Raw genomic sequence first — 18,618 nt, forward strand, 5'->3', positions numbered from 1 at the left:
GCCTAGGAAAAGAAAAGGAAGAGATTTGTTACTAATGTTTTATGGATGCTTTTCCTTTATATGTGCATATTTTGTGGGCTCATATGAACATATTTTCTTCATATACATGTTTTGCTATATGGTCAACACTTACTGCTTTCTTATATTTGTTTTCATATGGTTCTATAGAAATACTTCTTTCATGTTAGTGTATTGATTAAATGCATTGGCCCTTTCTTTAAAAATTTTTACCTTCAAAATCCAGCTTCACCTTTTCTTATTTGTGTAACCTTTAGCAGTTTCAGTACATTCTTAAGTTTCAGCTTTCTTACCTTTGCTGTGCTGTAATACTTCTTTTCAGGTGTTAATATTCATGAGTTGAATTAATCCATGTTAAAAATACCTCAAATGGTAGCTACACATGTACTGAGTGATTATTAGAAACCTTTAGTTTCATTTTACCAAACTGTATACCTATATCTGTTTATTCACTTCCGCTGGTATCATTTCAGCAGTTTAATAAAACTTGGCCTTTTGTGACTTTTTTCCTTTGGCTACGTTGGAATAACTGAAGAGAATTATAAAAGAGAAACTGGAAAGTTGAAAATGTCTATTTAGAAGTTAATGTGAATATATGTCCTAGAGCAAGTTATTGATTATCAATTAAGAGTGGCCAGCTTGTTATTCTTTTAGATTCCTGAATTAGCTTTAAAATGAAATTGTTTGCTATTTTATGTCTTGAGATAAAGGAACTTTAAATATTTCTATCAGTCAAGTATTTTTATTTAATTTATTTCTTTCTTTAAATTTTTCAAGACAGGGTTTTTCTGTGTAACAGAAAACAACTTTTATTTTCAGATTCACATATACACCCCACCTCCACATAAATGCTGGAGTGTATGTGTAAGCCTTGGCTGTGCTGGACTCGCTTAGTAGACCAGGCCAGCCTTGAACTAATGGGAGATCACCTGTCTCTGCCTCCCAAGTGCTGGGATTAATGCTATACACTACCACGCCTGGTTCCAGTCAAATAATTTCTAACAAAGCTTTTCTGCTGGCACACATCTGACCACATAGAGGAAATAAGGAATAAGAAGAAGCTTAGGGATTTGTATGCTTCAGAAAATACAACTGTGTTGTTATTATTTTTTACAGAACCTTAATTCCCATTTTACATCAAAAAGCAAAGAGGGGTACTCCACACCAAGCAAAACAGGCTGTGCACTGTATCCATGCCATCTTCTCAAATAAGGAAGTCCAGCTTGCACAGATTTTTGAGGTATACATAATAATCAAATATGTTTCCATTTGTTTGTATCAGTTTCTTGTTTGGCAAAGCGAGAATCTAGGTTTTTAAGGCTTTTTATATTCTTAAAGTGTAACTTTGTTCAGTACTTATCTGCTCAGCGCTATATTTTCAGCTGTGTCCAGGTACACACATTTCATACAGACAGATGTTTTATATGTGAGAACATTCTCCTTATCTTTAGTCTTGTCTGCTCTGGCTTATCCTCATAGACTCTTAATGGATGTCTGAACTGCCTTTGCTCTAAGTACCTACAACCATACCTGAACCCTACACCTCTTGTCAGGTCTCTGTGTATGGTCCTTGGACAGTTTCCTGAATGCCATTCCTATTGTTATAAATTGGAGATATGACTCCACAAACTCTTACTTTTTATAATTCAAGGTTGTTTAAACTGTCTTAGCATAAAAAAATCCACCAACATAAAATTAGATGAAGAGGGATGGAGAATACTTTTACTTAGGCTTTATCTTTTTTCTGTATTTTTTCAATTTTATTACTGTTTTATCTACTCTCTTAAAACTGTGATTAGACATCATGAAAAAAGCAACTTAGAAAAGAAAGCATTTAATTGAGCACTACAGTTTCAGAGGGTCATGGTGGGGAGCATGGCAGCTGGCAGACAAAATTAGCAGAGAAACACGGCTTGATGTGGGCTTTTGAAACCTCAAAGCCCATTCCCATTGACTTGCATCTTCCAATAGGGGTATACCTTCTAATCTTCCCAAGCAGTTCCAGTAACTGGGGACTGTTCAAACATGCGAACCAATGGGGGGCATTCTCATTTGAATCACCACAATTGTATTTCAGTAGGTGAAATAACCTAATGTCTAAGATGGTTAAAATTAATTATGGTCATATCAATAAAACAGATTGACTTGGACATGGTAAAATTATGAGGACTGTAGAATATCTAAATCCTTGTAACACCAATGAGTAATTTTTTGTTTTATTTTCATAGCCACTCAGTAGAAGTCTGAATGCTGATGTACCAGAACAACTTATAACACCATTAGTTTCACTGGGCCACATTTCCATGTTAGCACCAGATCAGTTTGCTTCCCCAATGAAATCTGTAGTGGCAAACTTTATTGTTAAAGACCTTCTAATGAATGACAGGGTAAGTTTCTAATTTAATTAAATTTAGAGTCTTGTGTTTAAGACTGTCTTTATTTTTGTCATAGAAATAACTTGTTTTCAATATCTAGGGGGAGTGTTTGTTGAGTTTCACGTTAGATCTGAGGTGACTAGTATACCTAATAGGATCTAACTCACTATGTACAAGTTACTGATATAACTGTCGATTTAAATTTATAGGTTTGTTTTAATGTATATGGTGTATGGATGTTTTGCTTGCATATATGTCTGTGTACCATGTGTATGTAATGCCTTGCAGACTAGAAAAATTCAGTGTAAATGCTGAGAATAGCACCTAGTTTGTCTGCAAGAGCAGCAATTGTTCTTAACCATGGACCCATCTTTGTAGGATCTACATTGTATTTTTAAAAGCATCTAATAATCTAGAATTAGGGAGGGTACAAGCACAAGGCACATTTAGAAATGTCTTTAGTGTAACATTGAGCTCTCCATCTTCTCATGAAATTAGAGAAATTGGGGATTAATTAACAACAAATCATTCAAAGTGATCCACCATATTAAGTGTGGTTTGTGTTCTTGTTCAGGATAGGACGTAAGCTACCACACATGGCTTGATAAATATTTGACATAAAACTTAACTCATGTTTCCATCATTGTTGTTTTGTCACTTCCATTCTTCATCCTGCTCCTGGGCTTTTTTTCCATTTTGTTTTTCAAGACAGGATCTCCCTTTGTAGATCAGGCTGGCCTCTAACTTAGTAGTGACCACCTCTGCCTCCCATACGCTAAGATTAAAGTAAGTGATTTGTTGTTGAGGCAAGGCTTTGTTGTTTATAGGCATGGCTGATCTGGAACTCACTGTGTAGATCAGTCTGGCCTTAACCTTACAGAGATCTGCCTACCTCTTCCTCCTGAGTGCTATATTAAAGGTATGTACTACTATACCTGATCTTTTTAAAAGTTTTTATTACATTTATTTATTTAGTCAAGGGAGTGAATCACAGTTTACTGGTGAGGGTCAGAGGGCATCTGATGAAGTCAGTCATTTTTCCACCGCGTGGGTCCTGGAGCTTGAACTCAGCTTGTTAGGTTTGGCAGCTATTCTTTTTCTCCCAAGGTGTCTGGCACTCAAGATAGATATATTCCCAAATAGAAACATTCTTTTATCTATTAAGCAACATACTCAAATTTCCTAAACATAGTCCCTCAGAACCACTGACTATGGATTTATTCTAGATATCTTATTGTCTAATAAAACTTGGTCTTTTATAATCTAGCTTATTTTATTTTGGTGTGTTTCCAAGATTCTTTTTTTTTATATTATTGATCAAAACTTTATATTTTTTTTCCTGCTTAAAAATACTTATATTCCACATTTTGTTTGTCTGTTAACTAACAGTTTGGATTGTTTCTGCCTTATACAATTGTAATTAATGCTAATGTGTACTAAGCATAAGATTTCTGAGTCGTGTGATTATTATTGAACATTTTTGGATGCCACCAAACTGGTTACCATACCCTCTGTCCCTTTTTAACCTTTTACCAATTAAGTGTGAAGGTTCCAGTTTCTCCACATCTTTATGAGAGAATAAATACAATAAAGTGGTATTTTATTATGGCTGTGGTTTTCTTTTTTTTATGGTATTTAGAATCATTTCTATGTTCTTATTTGGTATTTTTGTGTCTTGGAGAGTGGTATGGTCAGGTCCTATAGTACTTTGTTATTTTTGAGGTGTAAGTTTTGTTGGTTTGAAAATTATGTAGTCAAGTTGGGCTCAAACTCTCTCTATATATATAACAGGCTGGCCTCCCTCCCAAATTTTGGGGTTAAAGGCATTCAGCACTGTAACAACAGAGTTTATTTATGCATTCTGGATATTAAACACTGGGTATTTGCTAAATGCAAGGTAACAAAGGTTTCTTACTGCTGAAAGTTTATAGTTGTAGCTTCGTATTGTTTTCCTTTTTAGGTGATGTTTGTAGACGGTATGACAGTCTAGTGTCTTTGTTAATTTGTTGGCACCCAGTTTTCTCAGCACCACTTGCTGAAAAACTGTTCTTTACCCCAAACATAATATTTCTATCCTTGTCAAAATGAATTGACCCGTATAATAAAAGGGCTTTTTAATAAGAAGGGTTATTTTCCTCTTCTGTTCCATTGTTCTAAATCTCTAGTCTTGTTTCATGGTCTTGGTTACTATAAGTCTATAGTATATTTTAAGATTAGAAAGTGACTCTTCCAAATTTGTTTTTTGTTTCTAAGGTTTTTTTTTACCTATATATTTTTACACTGTGTATTACTCAGTATGAAAAACTAAATTTCATCAATTGTCTATAGTCAACAGGTGAGAAGAATGGAAAATTATGGTCTCCAGATGAGGAAGTTTCTCCTGAAGTACTAGCAAAGGTAAATTCAGATAGGTCTTTAATTACCTTTATGTTGAAAAAAAGGAATGCTTATGGGTATCCTGAACTTTTTAATGTAATAGCAAGCATTCTCTAGTGGGCTGCTTTATTTATTTATTAAGGGCTAAGTGTATGTGCTTATGTATGCATGCGTGCACATGATAGCATGTGTACGTATGAGTACAGGTTCCCTCAAGATCAAAGGTAGTCGGATCCCTCTAAAGCTAGAGTTACAGGTGATTTTAACTTAGCCTATGTGGGTGGGAATAAACTTGTGTCCTAGGAAGATTAAGGTAGTGCTCAGAACTCCTGAGCCCTATCTCCAGCCTCAAGGTGCTTAATTTTAAGTCATTATAAAAGAACACTTCTTAAAAAATTGTGGTTGCTGTTGTTTGTTGATTTTTTTGTTTGTTTGTTTGGAGATTTGAATTGATGCTGGGGATTTAACAATACATACTGGGTCAGTGCTTCGCCACTGAGTATGCCCATGTCCTATGCTGAGTCAGTGTTCCACCACTGAGTACACCCCTATCCTATGCTGGGCCAGTGTTCCAAAACTGAATACACTTCTGCCCTTTATATATGAGCCAATATTGGTTTTTTAGTCGTATATTTTTGTCTGATTTTTGTTACATTGTCAGTAAATATACAAAATAATACTTAGATCTTTAGCTGGCTCTATATTATTGGTAATAATCTTTCAGATAATTAATACCGCAAATAATTAAGTAAACTCTAACATATTAGTCAAGATGTTTAAGATAAACCAGACTTGACTTATTCAAAGATTTTATGATACTACAATAGTATGAAATCTTCTAAATAATCATTTTAATCAGCATAGTGGATGTTTTTAAGTTTTTGAAGATTTTTTTAATTTTTAGTCTACTTTTTATGGAGTTACATCATAATATATAATGGTTATATCAGGATAGTTAGCACATCATTTCTTTGTATTGAGAATGTTTATAGCCCTCTACTAGGTACATTAAAATGTCCAATTATCATTGTTAAACATAATTATTTGTGATTATATTTAAAGTTAATATTTTGGCTTGCCTGATGGCGGGTATCTTTAATCACAGCTTTCAGGGGGCACAGGCAGGTAGAGCTCTGAGTTTGGCCAGCCTGGTCTACGTAGTGAGTTTCTGGAAAGCCAGGGCTTTGTAGAGAATCCTGAGTTTAAAAAAACAAGCAAACAAAACAAGAAATGAATAAATAGTTACTACATCTATACAAGTACATTGTTGTACCAATTAGCATCCACCTTTTCCCGCCTGTCTAATCGCTAGTAACCAGTTTTAAATATTTATTTTTAAATTATATTTTTTAAAGTAATTTAAAAAGCTTAGATAAATAGTGTTAAAAACCTGGGGAGCCAGACTTGAATGAGTTATGAGCCAGAGTAAATGTGTCATTTGCCTTTTCTGTTGGTATAAAAGCATGTACAGCTGGGGAAAGTGCATAGTATAGATTGAACAGAGTAGTATCCTTATTGTTATTCTTCTTATCCCATTGCTTTGGGTAATAAGTATCCACTGATTATGATAAGTAGTATCATTAATTTAGTTTAAAATAATCTTCCCTTTAATTGTTATTTTAAGTTGATTTCTTTTTTAGCATGTTAATATTTTATAGGTACAGGCAATTAAACTTCTGGTAAGGTGGCTGTTGGGTATGAAAAACAACCAGTCTAAATCTGCCAACTCAACTCTTCGGTTATTATCAGCAATGTTGGTTAGTGAGGGTGACCTGACAGAGCAGAAGAGGATCAGGTGAGCTTTCTTCTTTCTAATTTCTTTGTCCCCTATACTGGGTAAACATGTCATAGAGTTCTCTCCCTGACTGATATTAAGTATTGTAATTGCACTGAAGCTTTGGATTTACCTCTCTTGAATATATTGAAGAATGTATGTTTTTTATCATTTCTGAAAAACTGTGAACTTCTGCTAATAAATTTTTAGTTATAATAAGCTCAGAGTTACTAAACATCCATATTTGGTGGATAATCGAACAATTGTTTGTTAAATTTGTACTTTGTAACATTATGAGAAGTGTAGCAAAGACAGATAACCATATAGTATGATTGAACAAGTGGAATGACTTACAGTGGTGGCTCAAAAAAGGGAGAGTAAAAGCCTTCTGGTTATTTCAAGAAAAGTTTATATATGCAAAAAGAAAAAAATGGATAAATTCATTCCCACGCTTCAATGTAGTGAAATTACTGTCTCCTTTTTGTTCCTCATATGAAGAAATTGTGAATTCCCTTGTTTCTTTTAAATGCCTGCCATCAAGAGCACCAACACTGTGATAACTCATGATTTCTACTTAAATTTGTGTGAGAGGACACAAGTTTGTTTTTTTTTTTTTTTCTTTTATGCATTCAAGTATTTACTGAACATTGTTAGATACTAGGTCCTGTTGTGTTATTTAAAGATAACGTTAATTATTTCTTCTAAAAAATGTAAGGCCTGCTTGAAGAACTATATAGGCAATTATAGTTCACCATACTTAATACTTTAACAAATTGAAGTAATGTACAAAAAATAAATAAAACCCAACTTTTTTATGGTGAGTAAACTAACAGGAGTTTTATATCAACAAATTGAGTAGAGCTGGGTTGCCAATAGTGAAAACTTCATATCTGGGTTACCTTTACAGCGTACTGAAGTTCCTTGTATGAGATCTTACAACTTGGTGATATATACCCACAATCCACAATGTAATTGATAGCTGAATATTACCAGTTGACCTGGAAAAAAACTGTTTAACTATTTGTAGTTCTAAACTAAGTCATCTATACTTATATGATCTGGACCCAAGTAATAATTTTTCCCTACCAAATTGAAAATTAAGGAAAATTGCTCACTGGGAATTAAGAAAATAAGTTCTGTTCTTATTCTCATTATAAGTTGGTTGTTCCATCCTTGTAGGACTGTGAGACATTTTATATCTGCCCTTTTAATGAAATAATCACACAAAATATACATATAAACATATTCTAATCTCTATATCCTTTCCTGTATTTGGTTCATCCTTTATAATTGTTTCACTTCCATTCATGTGTGGGATTAATGTAGAATCTTAATTATATGTATAAATATATGTGATGTAGCAAGTGGATTTAAAATAATGATTGGTTTGTTTAAATCAAGTTTCACAATGAATATGTATTCTTTACATAAGGGATACAGATTGTAATGAAACTGGCTTTTCTTAGCACTCCAGTAGTTTGATAGGTAAAATAAGAAGAATCGTTTGGTTGGGTAAAAAGTTGGAAGTAGAGCATGGCTAGAAGCCACAGTAACTTGAGCCTTTTCTCCTGGGTTGAGTTTATAAACACAAAGTAACTGCCTTTATTTGCACATTTAGTAACCTACTACCGATCTCACTCAAAAAAGCAATTAATAATGGTTATAGGAAATGTTTATTTCTTTTTGTTTATTTATAGTAAATCTGATATGTCTCGCTTGCGATTAGCTGCTGGTAGTGCCATAATGAAGCTTGCTCAGGAACCTTGTTACCATGAAATTATTACCCCAGAACAGTTTCAGCTCTGTGCGCTTGTTATTAATGTAAGTGGAAAACTTAACTTCAAATTTTTGTCTTCAATTTGAATGCATGTACTTTTCTTTGAATACAGATGCATTTGCTATATGGATATATACACAGAAGAGATTGTTATGTCCATTGCTTCAATATAACCAATCATTTTAATTTTTTAACAAAGACAAAATACTTTTAAAGTGCGTGCGTGCGTGTGTGTGTGTGTGTGTGTGTGTGTGTGTGTAAATGTTTACCCATCTTGTGTATCTTTGTTTTTCTACTGATATAGGATGAGTGCTACCAAGTCAGGCAGATATTTGCCCAGAAGCTTCATAAAGCACTTGTGAAATTACTGCTCCCGTTGGAGTATATGGCGATCTTTGCTTTGTGTGCCAAAGACCCTGTGAAAGAAAGAAGAGCACATGCACGCCAGTGTTTACTAAAGAACATCAGCATACGTAGGGAATACATTAAACAGAACCCTATAGCTACTGGTATGTATGTCAGAGAAGGGAACCATGTTTTCACCATAGTTTATACTACAAGTGTTAATTTTATAGAGTGCTATCATTAGAGTTGTATAGAAACTGAAATCTTGTATTGAAATCATATTTATTTAGCTTAATTCTTATGCAATCATCAGTGTGGTTTAATTTGCACACATTGCTCAGATGTTAGAGTTTATACTTTTTTCTAACTTTTCCAATCATCTGCTGTATAATTTGTTTGTCCTTTGGATTTGATTTCTTTTAGGATAGAAGTAAAAGCATTACAGTGTCATCTGAACACGTTCCCTTCCATTTGTAAATAACTGAGAGGAAAATAGAAGTAAATGATTAGAACTCAAACGCAGATGGCATTTAGAAAAGCTATTCTTGCTAACCATGATCTTTTCATTTTAGAGAAATTATTATCATTGCTGCCTGAGTATGTGGTTCCATACATGATTCACCTGCTGGCCCATGATCCTGATTTTACAAGATCACAAGATGTTGATCAACTTCGTGATATTAAAGAGTAAGTCATGTGTATCAAGAATTCTACAAATTGTGTTCATAATTTTTTTATTCTCATTGGAATTTTTATTATAATTCTGATTTTTCCTAATTTACAATTGTTGTAAGTTTAAAAAATTTTTTTTCAGGACTATTCCCACTTAACCATCCCTTTCCTACCCTTTTATTTGATTTCTATTTCTAGATACTTAACTTTCTGTCTTGAAATAGATTAATAATTTATTTGGGTTTTATATTATGTTATTTGCTTTATATAACAATGGTCTTCAGTTTGGTAACTTATAAGTGTATGTGATGAAAATATCTCCTCATGGCCTAGGAATTTTTTAACTTATTTCTATAACGTTTTTCTTGGATTGTGGTAGTTCCTAACGGCATGTGTCCACACACACATGTCCATGCACACACACATAGACCCACAACTTTCCTTAAAAGTATCTTAGGACTGTGGCTATGGCTCAGTTGGTAGGATATACTACCTAGTATGCATGAAGCTTTGATAGAGCCCATCCCCACATAAACCAAGCATGGTAGCATAGACCTGTGATCCTACCACTTGAAAGTAGAGACAGAAGGGTCAGAAGTTCTAGGAAGTCTTCACTTCCATAGCAGATTCAAGCTAGGCTGAATGACTTGAGACCCTAACTCAAAAATCTAAGGGGGTAGAACAAATAATCTTTTTACATTCACGATAAAAAACATAATTATCTCCAAAAAGAGGCAATAAATTTGAAAGAGAACAAGGAGTACTAAGTACTTAGGAGGAGTTGAAGAGAGGATAATCTTAAAAATAATGAAATTTGCTGGCAAATGGTGGGATCTAGAAAAGATCATCCTGAGTGAGGTATCTCAGAAGCAGAAAGAAACACATGGTATATACTCACTTCACTTATAAGTGGATATTAGAAATATAATATAGGATAAACATACTAAAATCTGTACACCTAAAGAAGCTAAGCAAGAAGGAGGACCCTTGGTAAGATGATCAATCCTCACTCAGAACAACAAATGGGAAGGACATAGGAAGGAGGAGAAAACAGGGAACAGGACAGGAGCATACCACAGAGGTCCTCTGAAAGACTCTACCCAGCAAGGTATCAAAGCAGAGGCTGAAACTCATAGCCAAACTTTGGGCAGAGTGCAGGGAATCTTATGAAAGAAAGGGGAGATGAAAGACATGGAGGGGATAGAAGCTCCACAAGGAGAGCAACAGAACCAAAAAATTTGGGCAAAGGGGTCTTTTTTGAGACTGATACTCCAAACAAGGACAATGCATCAAGATAACCTAGAACCCCTGCACAGATGTAGCCCATCGCAGATCAGTGTCCAGGTGGGTTCCCTAGGTAATGGGAATAGGGACTGTCTCTGACATAAACTTAGTAGCTGGTTCTTTGATCACGTACCCCTGGGGGAGGAGCAGCCTTACCAGGCCACCAAGGAAGACATTGCAGCCAATCCTGATGAGACCTGATAGGCTAGAGACAGATGGAAGGGGAGGAGGACCTCCCTTATCAGTGGATTTGGGGAGGGACATGGGAGAGAGGATGGGATTGGGAGGGGATGAGGGAGGAGGCTATAGCTGGGATACAAAGTGAATAAACTGTAGTCAATAAAAAATAAATTAACTGAAAATGTGTTCCTTATTCAACTTTTCATTTCTAAGTAGATATAAATAAAAACTCAAATTTAAAAACAAAAGAAAAAACCTCAAGAACTTTGTGCCTTATATGAAATGTTCTGGAGCAAGTCTACACATAATTGTAAAATACTTGATTGAAGTGTTATTTATAAAATACAGTTTCATATATTATAGGATGAATGGATTAAAGGAGGCTGAGAATTGTGCATATGGAACTCTCAGATACTTGGAAGCAATACATACTTGATTGGCGTGCATGCATGTGTGTTTACTTATTTTTGAGTGTTTTGCCTACCTGTATATTTGTTTACCATGTGTGTTCCTAGTGCTTGTGGATGTTAAAAGAGGGTCCTGGATTCCCTGGAACTACATGGTTGTGAGCTGATGTGGAAGCTGGGAATGGAACCTGGATCCTTAGGAAGAACAGCCAATGCTCGTAACCACTGGGCGATTTCTCCAAACCCCCATTGCTATGTTTTTGTTTTGCATTCTTAAATTAGTACCATTTGTTTGCATTTAAATTATTACAGTTTTCTATACCAAATCAGTAAGTTTTATTCCAAAAATGAACTCAACATTTCGCTGTCTCATCACTTTGGCTACTTAAATGGTGTCAAAATGTTAGAAATTAGAAGAGTTGCTTTATATTGTTTGGTATTACCTTTAAACATTAGCCTGTTCCTTTTAAACATTACACTGCTGCAGTGACAGTGCTTCTATATGTGAAATACTTGAAATTAAGCCTATGTTAAAAGAAAAGAAAAATAGCTTTGGCTAGTTGTAGCTACTATTACAGGCCTATGATGCGAGCAGCTTCTTGAGACTGAAACAGGAAGATCACAAGTTCAAGGCATATCTGGACCCTTTTGTTTCTCAAATGAAAAAAAAATTTCAAAAAGAATAGAGGGAGTTGAGTGGGGTAGCATAGCTCAGTAATAGAACACTTGACCAATGCATGTGAGGCCCTTGATTCAACTTCTAATACTAAAAAACAAAAATGGTTAGGGCTTTATTAGATGCCTCTCTCTCTCTCACACACACACAAAACAAAAAAACACACACATGGTTTCTCTGTGTACCTGTGGCTATCCTGGACTCACTTTGTAGTGGCCTCGAACTCACAGAGATCCACCTACTTCTGCTTCCCTCCGTGCGGGGATTTACAGGCATGCACCACTGTGCCTGGCTTAGATGCTTATATTTAAAAGCCATATAACAACTCACATACATGTCCCATTCTTATAGTTTATATATTAATGAATATGCTGTGACAAGAAGAAACAGCAAACATGTTTTCGTTTTGGTTTGGTTTTTTTCAAGACAGTGTTTCTCTGTGTAGCCTTGGCTGTCCTGGAATTCTCTCTCTCTCTCTCTCTGTCTGTAGAGCAGGCTGGCCTTGAACTCACAGAATTCCACCTGCCTTTGCCTCCCGTGTGCTGGGATTAAAGATGTGTGCCACTACTGACCAGTTGCAAGTATGGTTTTATAAGGGACCACTTTGCTACATGGCTGGTTATCACACATAACAGTCTCATAATACATGAAAGTTGACACATCTCATCACAAGTTACATACCAGTAACAGACCTTCTGCATAGCTTGCACAGTGCCAGTGTTATGCAGTATGTTGATATATTCTTCTCCACTGTGGTTTGAAACACATCACAGTCTAAATGTTTACTGAGAACCTCTATTTTCTTTATGTACCTTGTGAAACTGTCAGACAATCTCAGAGTAAGCTGTTTTATTTTAAATGTTTTTGCGACTTAATTTTTCTTTTGAGCCAGACATGGTGCTTATACTTATAATCCCAACACTCAGCACTCATAAAATAGAGACAGAGAAGATGAGTTCAAAGCTATCTAAACTACATAGTGAGTTGGAGGCCAGCTTGGGTAACAGGAAATCCTGTCTCAAAAAAATCCACTTGAATTGGTAACATTAGTAAAATTATATACTATTTTTTTCTACTGACAAACTTTTAAGTAACTGCTTAATCTATTAAGCAAAATATATATATATTTTTTAATTTATTATCTTTAATGTATTTTCCACATAGGTGCCTGTGGTTTATGCTTGAAGTGTTAATGACCAAGAATGAAAACAACAGCCATGCATTTATGAAAAAGATGGCAGAGAACATCAAGCTGACCAGAGATGCCCAATCTCCAGATGAATCCAAAACGAATGAGGTAAGATGAGTGCTAGGTGATGGTTGTTACAGGAATTTACACCAACTGACTCTTCTTTTTCTTGACAATTAGTTTATTAAAATATATTTATAGTTGCTTCAAATTATTTCAGTGTGTATGAGTGGTTTACATGTATGAATATGTACCAGTGTGTGCCTGGTGCCCGTGGAGATCAGAAGAAAGACCAGGTCCCCTGGAACTGGAGTTATGGTTGGTTGTGAGTTATCATGTAATTGTTGGTAACCAAACGCATGTTATTTACAGGAGCAACGAGTGCTGTTAATTCCTGAACCTTCTCTCCAGCCCAGATTTGAACTTTCTTTTTAATGCCTATAATCACAAAATTTGTTTTGTTTTGTTTTTTGGGGGGGGAAACTTTTAACTATCTAAAAAGATATTAATGCTTAGACTGGAATATACAAACTGATAAAACATACAGCAGTCTTGTAGAAGAAACTTCCTTCTAGAGAGAGAAAAACGGATACACTTTTGGTTCGATGTCTTTATAGGGAGTCTAAAGAATACTGAGCAGAAACTTGTTCAAGGAACAAGTGGACACATGTTTTTTTCAACTTGAATTTATACATCTGATAGAACTGTACTTATTATGCAACTGTGGAAGATATCTAATTGTTCTGTTTTTTGTTTTGTTTTGTTTTTTCTTACTCTCTAGAAACTTTATACAGTTTGTGACGTGGCTCTGTGTGTTATCAATAGTAAGAGTGCTTTGTGCAATGCAGACTCACCAAAGGACCCAGTCCTCCCAATGAAGTTCTTTACACAACCTGAAAAGGTAATTTTCCTCACTTTGTTTTTCTAGCACACTAACGGATATAAATTTCAATCATCAAATCCAGTGGTAAATATTGGATAGTTAAGGTGATGAATGAACGATTGGCATTCTTTTCTAGGTAGGCTCTCTTATTACTCTCATGTTCATTCTGGGTGCAAGAAGAAACTTTAAATTATTTTTTTATTAAAATACTAGGTATGTGTGTGTGTTCTGGGAATTACACCTAGGACCTTGTCCATGCTAGGCAAGAAGCTCTGCAATGAACTCTGTTCCCAGCTGAAGAGATTTGTACAGACTGAACAGTGTTGTCAGGCAAGATGTGCACTGTTGGAATGACAGCACTCAGAAGTCTGAGGCAGGACAAATACATCTAAATATAAAATAAAGTGTTAATGAGCAATTTGAGTCAATACTCTTTTTCTTCCACCATGTGGGTTTTAGGACTCAGACTGATTGAAGACCTCTAACAAGCAACCTCACCCACTGAGCCATCTTGCCTGCCAGCTTTTCTGTTTTTAAATGCCACTTTCTCTCTTCTCTCTTCTTCTTATATAATGCTTTTACTCTGGTAATGGTAATGTCAAACACTAGAACACCAAGTTCTTGTATGTATGTAGAGGTTGTAATATTTCTTGATAAGCAAAGTAAGAAAGTTTTGGTATCTGGAATTTTTAGGTTTTAGCTACCTTTAAGGCTTTTTTTTTTTAAGAAATGGCACAGCTGAGTTGGGCATGGTAGCAAACAGCCCTAACTTACACTAAGGGACTGAGGCTAAATAAATAGCACAAGACCCTTGGTGTGCAGGGAACGAAGCACAGAAAGATGCATTTGAGCCCTGTTAAGATCTATCACACAACTATGTGCAGGTACATTTTCTACAAGAAAAATGTATTTTTAAATTACACCGTGTTATATAAGGCCATTTTCATGCAAGTGTGCAGTGTACTTTAAATGTGTTTTTAAATAGAATCAGAGAGTTCTCTGCACCCCTACCGCCCACCTGCTTTTATTCCTGGATTAGGTCTTGCTAATTGCCCAAGCTCTTGTACTCCTGATGCCAAGTGAGCATCCTGCTTGGGCATCTGTATTGCTACAGATATTTGTTGATTTAGTGACACTATTGTACTTAATTTTCTAATTACAGAATATTTAATAAAAAGAATCATCAAGGTCATAGTGGCACACAACTTTAATCCCAGCACTGGGAGTCAGGTAGTCTTCTTGTGAGTCCACCACTAGCCTCGTCTACATGCCTAGCTCCAGGTCCACCAGGTTCCTTCTCTCCACCCCCAAAAAACTTAGATACAGACATAATTCAGGAAAATATCTGTGTTGACAGTTGACTTAACTTATTAACCAATTAGTATCACTACTGTTACATTTATAGTATCATGGTGAGTTTTTTTTGTTTATTATTATTAGTTACATTTTATTAACTCTGTATCCCAGCTGTATCCCACTACCTTATTCCCTCCCATTCCCACCCTCCCTCCCTCCCTCAGCTTCTTCCTGCCCCTTTCCAAGTCCACGGATTGGGGAGGACCTCCTCCCCTTTCGTCTGCCCCTGTTTTATCAGGTATCTTCAGGGCTGGCTGCAAAGTCCTCTTCTGTGGCCTAGCAGGACTGCTCCTCCCTTGGGGGGTGGGGAGGTCAAAGAGCCTGCAATTGAGTTCCTGTCAGAGATAGTCCCTGTTCCCCTTACTATGGGAAACCAATTGGTTATTGAGCTACATGGTGAGTTTTTATACATGATTTGAACACAGGTCTTAAAGTTCTACAAAGTAAATAACCTGCTTTTTACACAAGGTCATTATAGTTCAGGCTAGCCTCATACTTGAGATCCTATTGCTTCTACCTCCCAATACTGGAAATATAAGCATGTATGACTCTACCCAGATCAAAATATTTTTAGTTAAGATGCCAGGTACTCGTTTTTCCAATGTAATTGAAGAGTATGGAGTTCTTTAATGAATATAAGTGCCTAGGATACGCCTGGTGTGGTATAGCAAGAGGATCAGAGACCCAGTGGCTGCTCTTACATGAGACTGTCTTAAAAATAAAAATTTAAGATGCCAACAAATAAGTATTGTCTACTTTACCAGCATAATACTTTGAACAGTATGGAAAAACTAGGAATGAAGTTTATTTAACTTGCTGAAGTAATTTTCACAGTCACTCCATACACACGGTGCACTTAATGCAAATGCAAGCAAAACACTCATACATAAAAAAATAAAATATTTGTTGCTGGCTGTGGTGTCCCACACCTTTATTCTCATTACTCTGAAGGCTGGAGCAGTAGGATCTCAATGAATTTGAGGCCAGCCTTGGCTACAAAGTCAGTTCTAGGACAGCCAAGGCAATGTAAAAAGGCCCTGTCTCAAAACGAGCAAACTAAAAAATTAAGATGCTGAAAGATTGCCATGGAAAGTTCTTGTCTACTCTGTGCAGTTCTCTGGTGAGAAGTGGGAAAATACACCTTCTGCATTAGCCCAGGTCACATACAAGTACGTATTAACACAATTATAGTTGCTGTTGCGAGGTAGAGCCTGGAAATGCTATTTAGATGTTACTAGTGTTCCATTACTAAACAACAATAGTGTTGTTCTTTTTGTTTTTGTTTCTTTTAATAGGATTTCTGTAATGACAAAAGCTATATTTCAGAAGAGACAAGAGTACTTCTATTAACAGGAAAGGTATTAAACTTTTCGCTTCAGATTTTTGTTTAATTTGTATTATTTCTGCTATAAGCCTCCAGATTTATAGGGAAGACTTATGAGTTTGTATAGCATCTGAGTTCTCAGATATCTGCAATTAACCACTGTTCAGAATCATTGCCACATATTTCTAGCAGTGATGAAAAGCTCCAATTTATAAAAAAATTCAGAGCATATTTTTCTAAGTAATAGAACAATAGATAATAAAGGCAAATAATTCAAAGCACTAATGTGGTAGGTAAATTATATTTCATAAAAATAAGGTGATGTAAGATTATGCATTCGTAGTCTACTTCAAAGCTAACTGCATCATTACTTCCCATGTATTTTAGAGGCATATGTGTTGTTGTAAGAAATTAGATTTAAAAAAGCACATAATACATACTGCCTCATTATTAACTGAAGGTAATTCATACACTTTTGCTTTTATTAAAAGAGCCAAACAAGGTTTTTTAGAATTATCTTTTCTATTAACATTCCAAGAGAATGGCAACCCTTGCCTTAATAGCTAAAGCATACATCATAGCTGTTTTTAAATTTTTATGTATTCCTTTCCCTACGGTGTGAACTAACATGTGTGTTGTTTTTTTGCAGCCAAAGCCTACTGGAGTACTAGGTACAGTAAACAAGCCTTTATCAGCTACAGGAAGAAAGCCTTATGTTAGAAGCACCGGCACCGAGACTGGAAGCAGTATTAACACCAATTCAGAGCTGAGTCCTTCGGCCGGCAGTCGTTCAAGGCAATTTATTTTCTCTGAATACATTTTGTTCTCTGGCTCACTGCTTGGCTTACATTTTAACTTACTTCCAAGGCATTGAATCATACAATGGGCTTCTGTAGAAGTGGCATAAAATAATACTCACGTGTTTTAAGAATTTTTTCTTTTTTCTTTTTTTTTTTTTTTTTTAAATAATTAGACAGGGTCTCACCATGTACTTCTTTCTAGTCTGGAATTTGATAGGTAGGCTAGGTTGGCCTCAGACTCACCTGCCTCTGCATCTGCTTCCCAGATGCTGGGATTAAAGGTGTGTATCCCCACATCTGGCTTAAAGAGTACTTTTGACACAGTGTCTTCTTGTTAGATAGTCAGTGTGCTATAAACTTGTAGCAAACCTCTTGTCTCAGCCTCTGGAGTATTGGAATTACAAACCAAAATACTACATAACATAGTACACCCCAAAAATACAAAGTAAATTTTTGAACAGCTATGGTTTAAACAAATAGGGACTTAATACCTCCCAGGCAAGTGGATTCATAGTCAATATAATCAATGAATAAATAAGATTGACTATTTTCACTTTGGGTTCTCCTTTCCCTAGAAGAAAATGCTTAGAGCCGTTTCTTGAGGTTTTGTTTTTTGTCGGTTGGTTTTAGGCAGTGATTTATTTCTTACACTGTTAATATTGAATTAGAAATGTGTAATAAAGTAGATGAAATGAAAAGACCTTGATTTTATTTTTGTTTGTTTATTTGTCTGTTTTTCCACTAGGGAACAGAGTTCAGAGGCATCCGAAACTGGAGTTAGTGAAAATGAGGAAAATCCTGTGAGAATAATTTCTGTCCCACCTGTAAAGAATATTGATACTGTAAAGAATAAGGTAATTGTTATTCATTTGTTTGTAGTGCCTGGGGATTGAGGCTGGCACTGGAAAGATGGCTGAGCAATTAAGTACTAGCTGATCTTTTAGAGGCTACAAGTTCAGTTTTCTACATGACAGAGGATAACATTCAAGAATCATTTCTCAACTTCCACCTTGTTAAGGCAAAGTCTCTTTTTCTTTGTGCTGCTCAGCTTACTCCAGGCTGGCTGGCCTCTAAGCTCTATCCTGTTCACCTATCTCCATGTCCCAATCCACTGTTACAAATGCTTGCCATTAAATATGGCTTGTCCTGCATATTTTCTGGGGACTGGGCGCATTCCCAGCA

At 35.7% G+C, this 18,618-nt stretch overlaps 1 protein-coding gene across 2 annotated transcripts in view; it reads left to right on the forward strand.

Annotated features, from left to right (window-relative positions):
• Nucleotides 1-18,618, forward strand: part of Pds5a (PDS5 cohesin associated factor A) — a 98,054-nt gene that overhangs the window by 66,931 nt on the left and 12,505 nt on the right. For both annotated transcript variants that reach the window (XM_060365262.1, XM_021658707.2), the window contains exons 20-31: nt 1,135-1,258; nt 2,247-2,405; nt 4,722-4,790; nt 6,428-6,564; nt 8,241-8,364; nt 8,625-8,829; nt 9,238-9,352; nt 13,049-13,181; nt 13,855-13,974; nt 16,608-16,670; nt 17,286-17,431; nt 18,182-18,290. In XM_060365262.1, the coding sequence (XP_060221245.1) occupies nt 1,135-1,258; nt 2,247-2,405; nt 4,722-4,790; nt 6,428-6,564; nt 8,241-8,364; nt 8,625-8,829; nt 9,238-9,352; nt 13,049-13,181; nt 13,855-13,974; nt 16,608-16,670; nt 17,286-17,431; nt 18,182-18,290 (1,504 nt within the window). The remainder of the gene's footprint in view (nt 1-1,134; nt 1,259-2,246; nt 2,406-4,721; nt 4,791-6,427; nt 6,565-8,240; nt 8,365-8,624; nt 8,830-9,237; nt 9,353-13,048; nt 13,182-13,854; nt 13,975-16,607; nt 16,671-17,285; nt 17,432-18,181; nt 18,291-18,618) is intronic.

Source organism: Meriones unguiculatus, chromosome 12 (genome assembly GCF_030254825.1).
Source record: "Meriones unguiculatus strain TT.TT164.6M chromosome 12, Bangor_MerUng_6.1, whole genome shotgun sequence".
NCBI lineage: Eukaryota > Metazoa > Chordata > Mammalia > Rodentia > Muridae > Meriones > Meriones unguiculatus.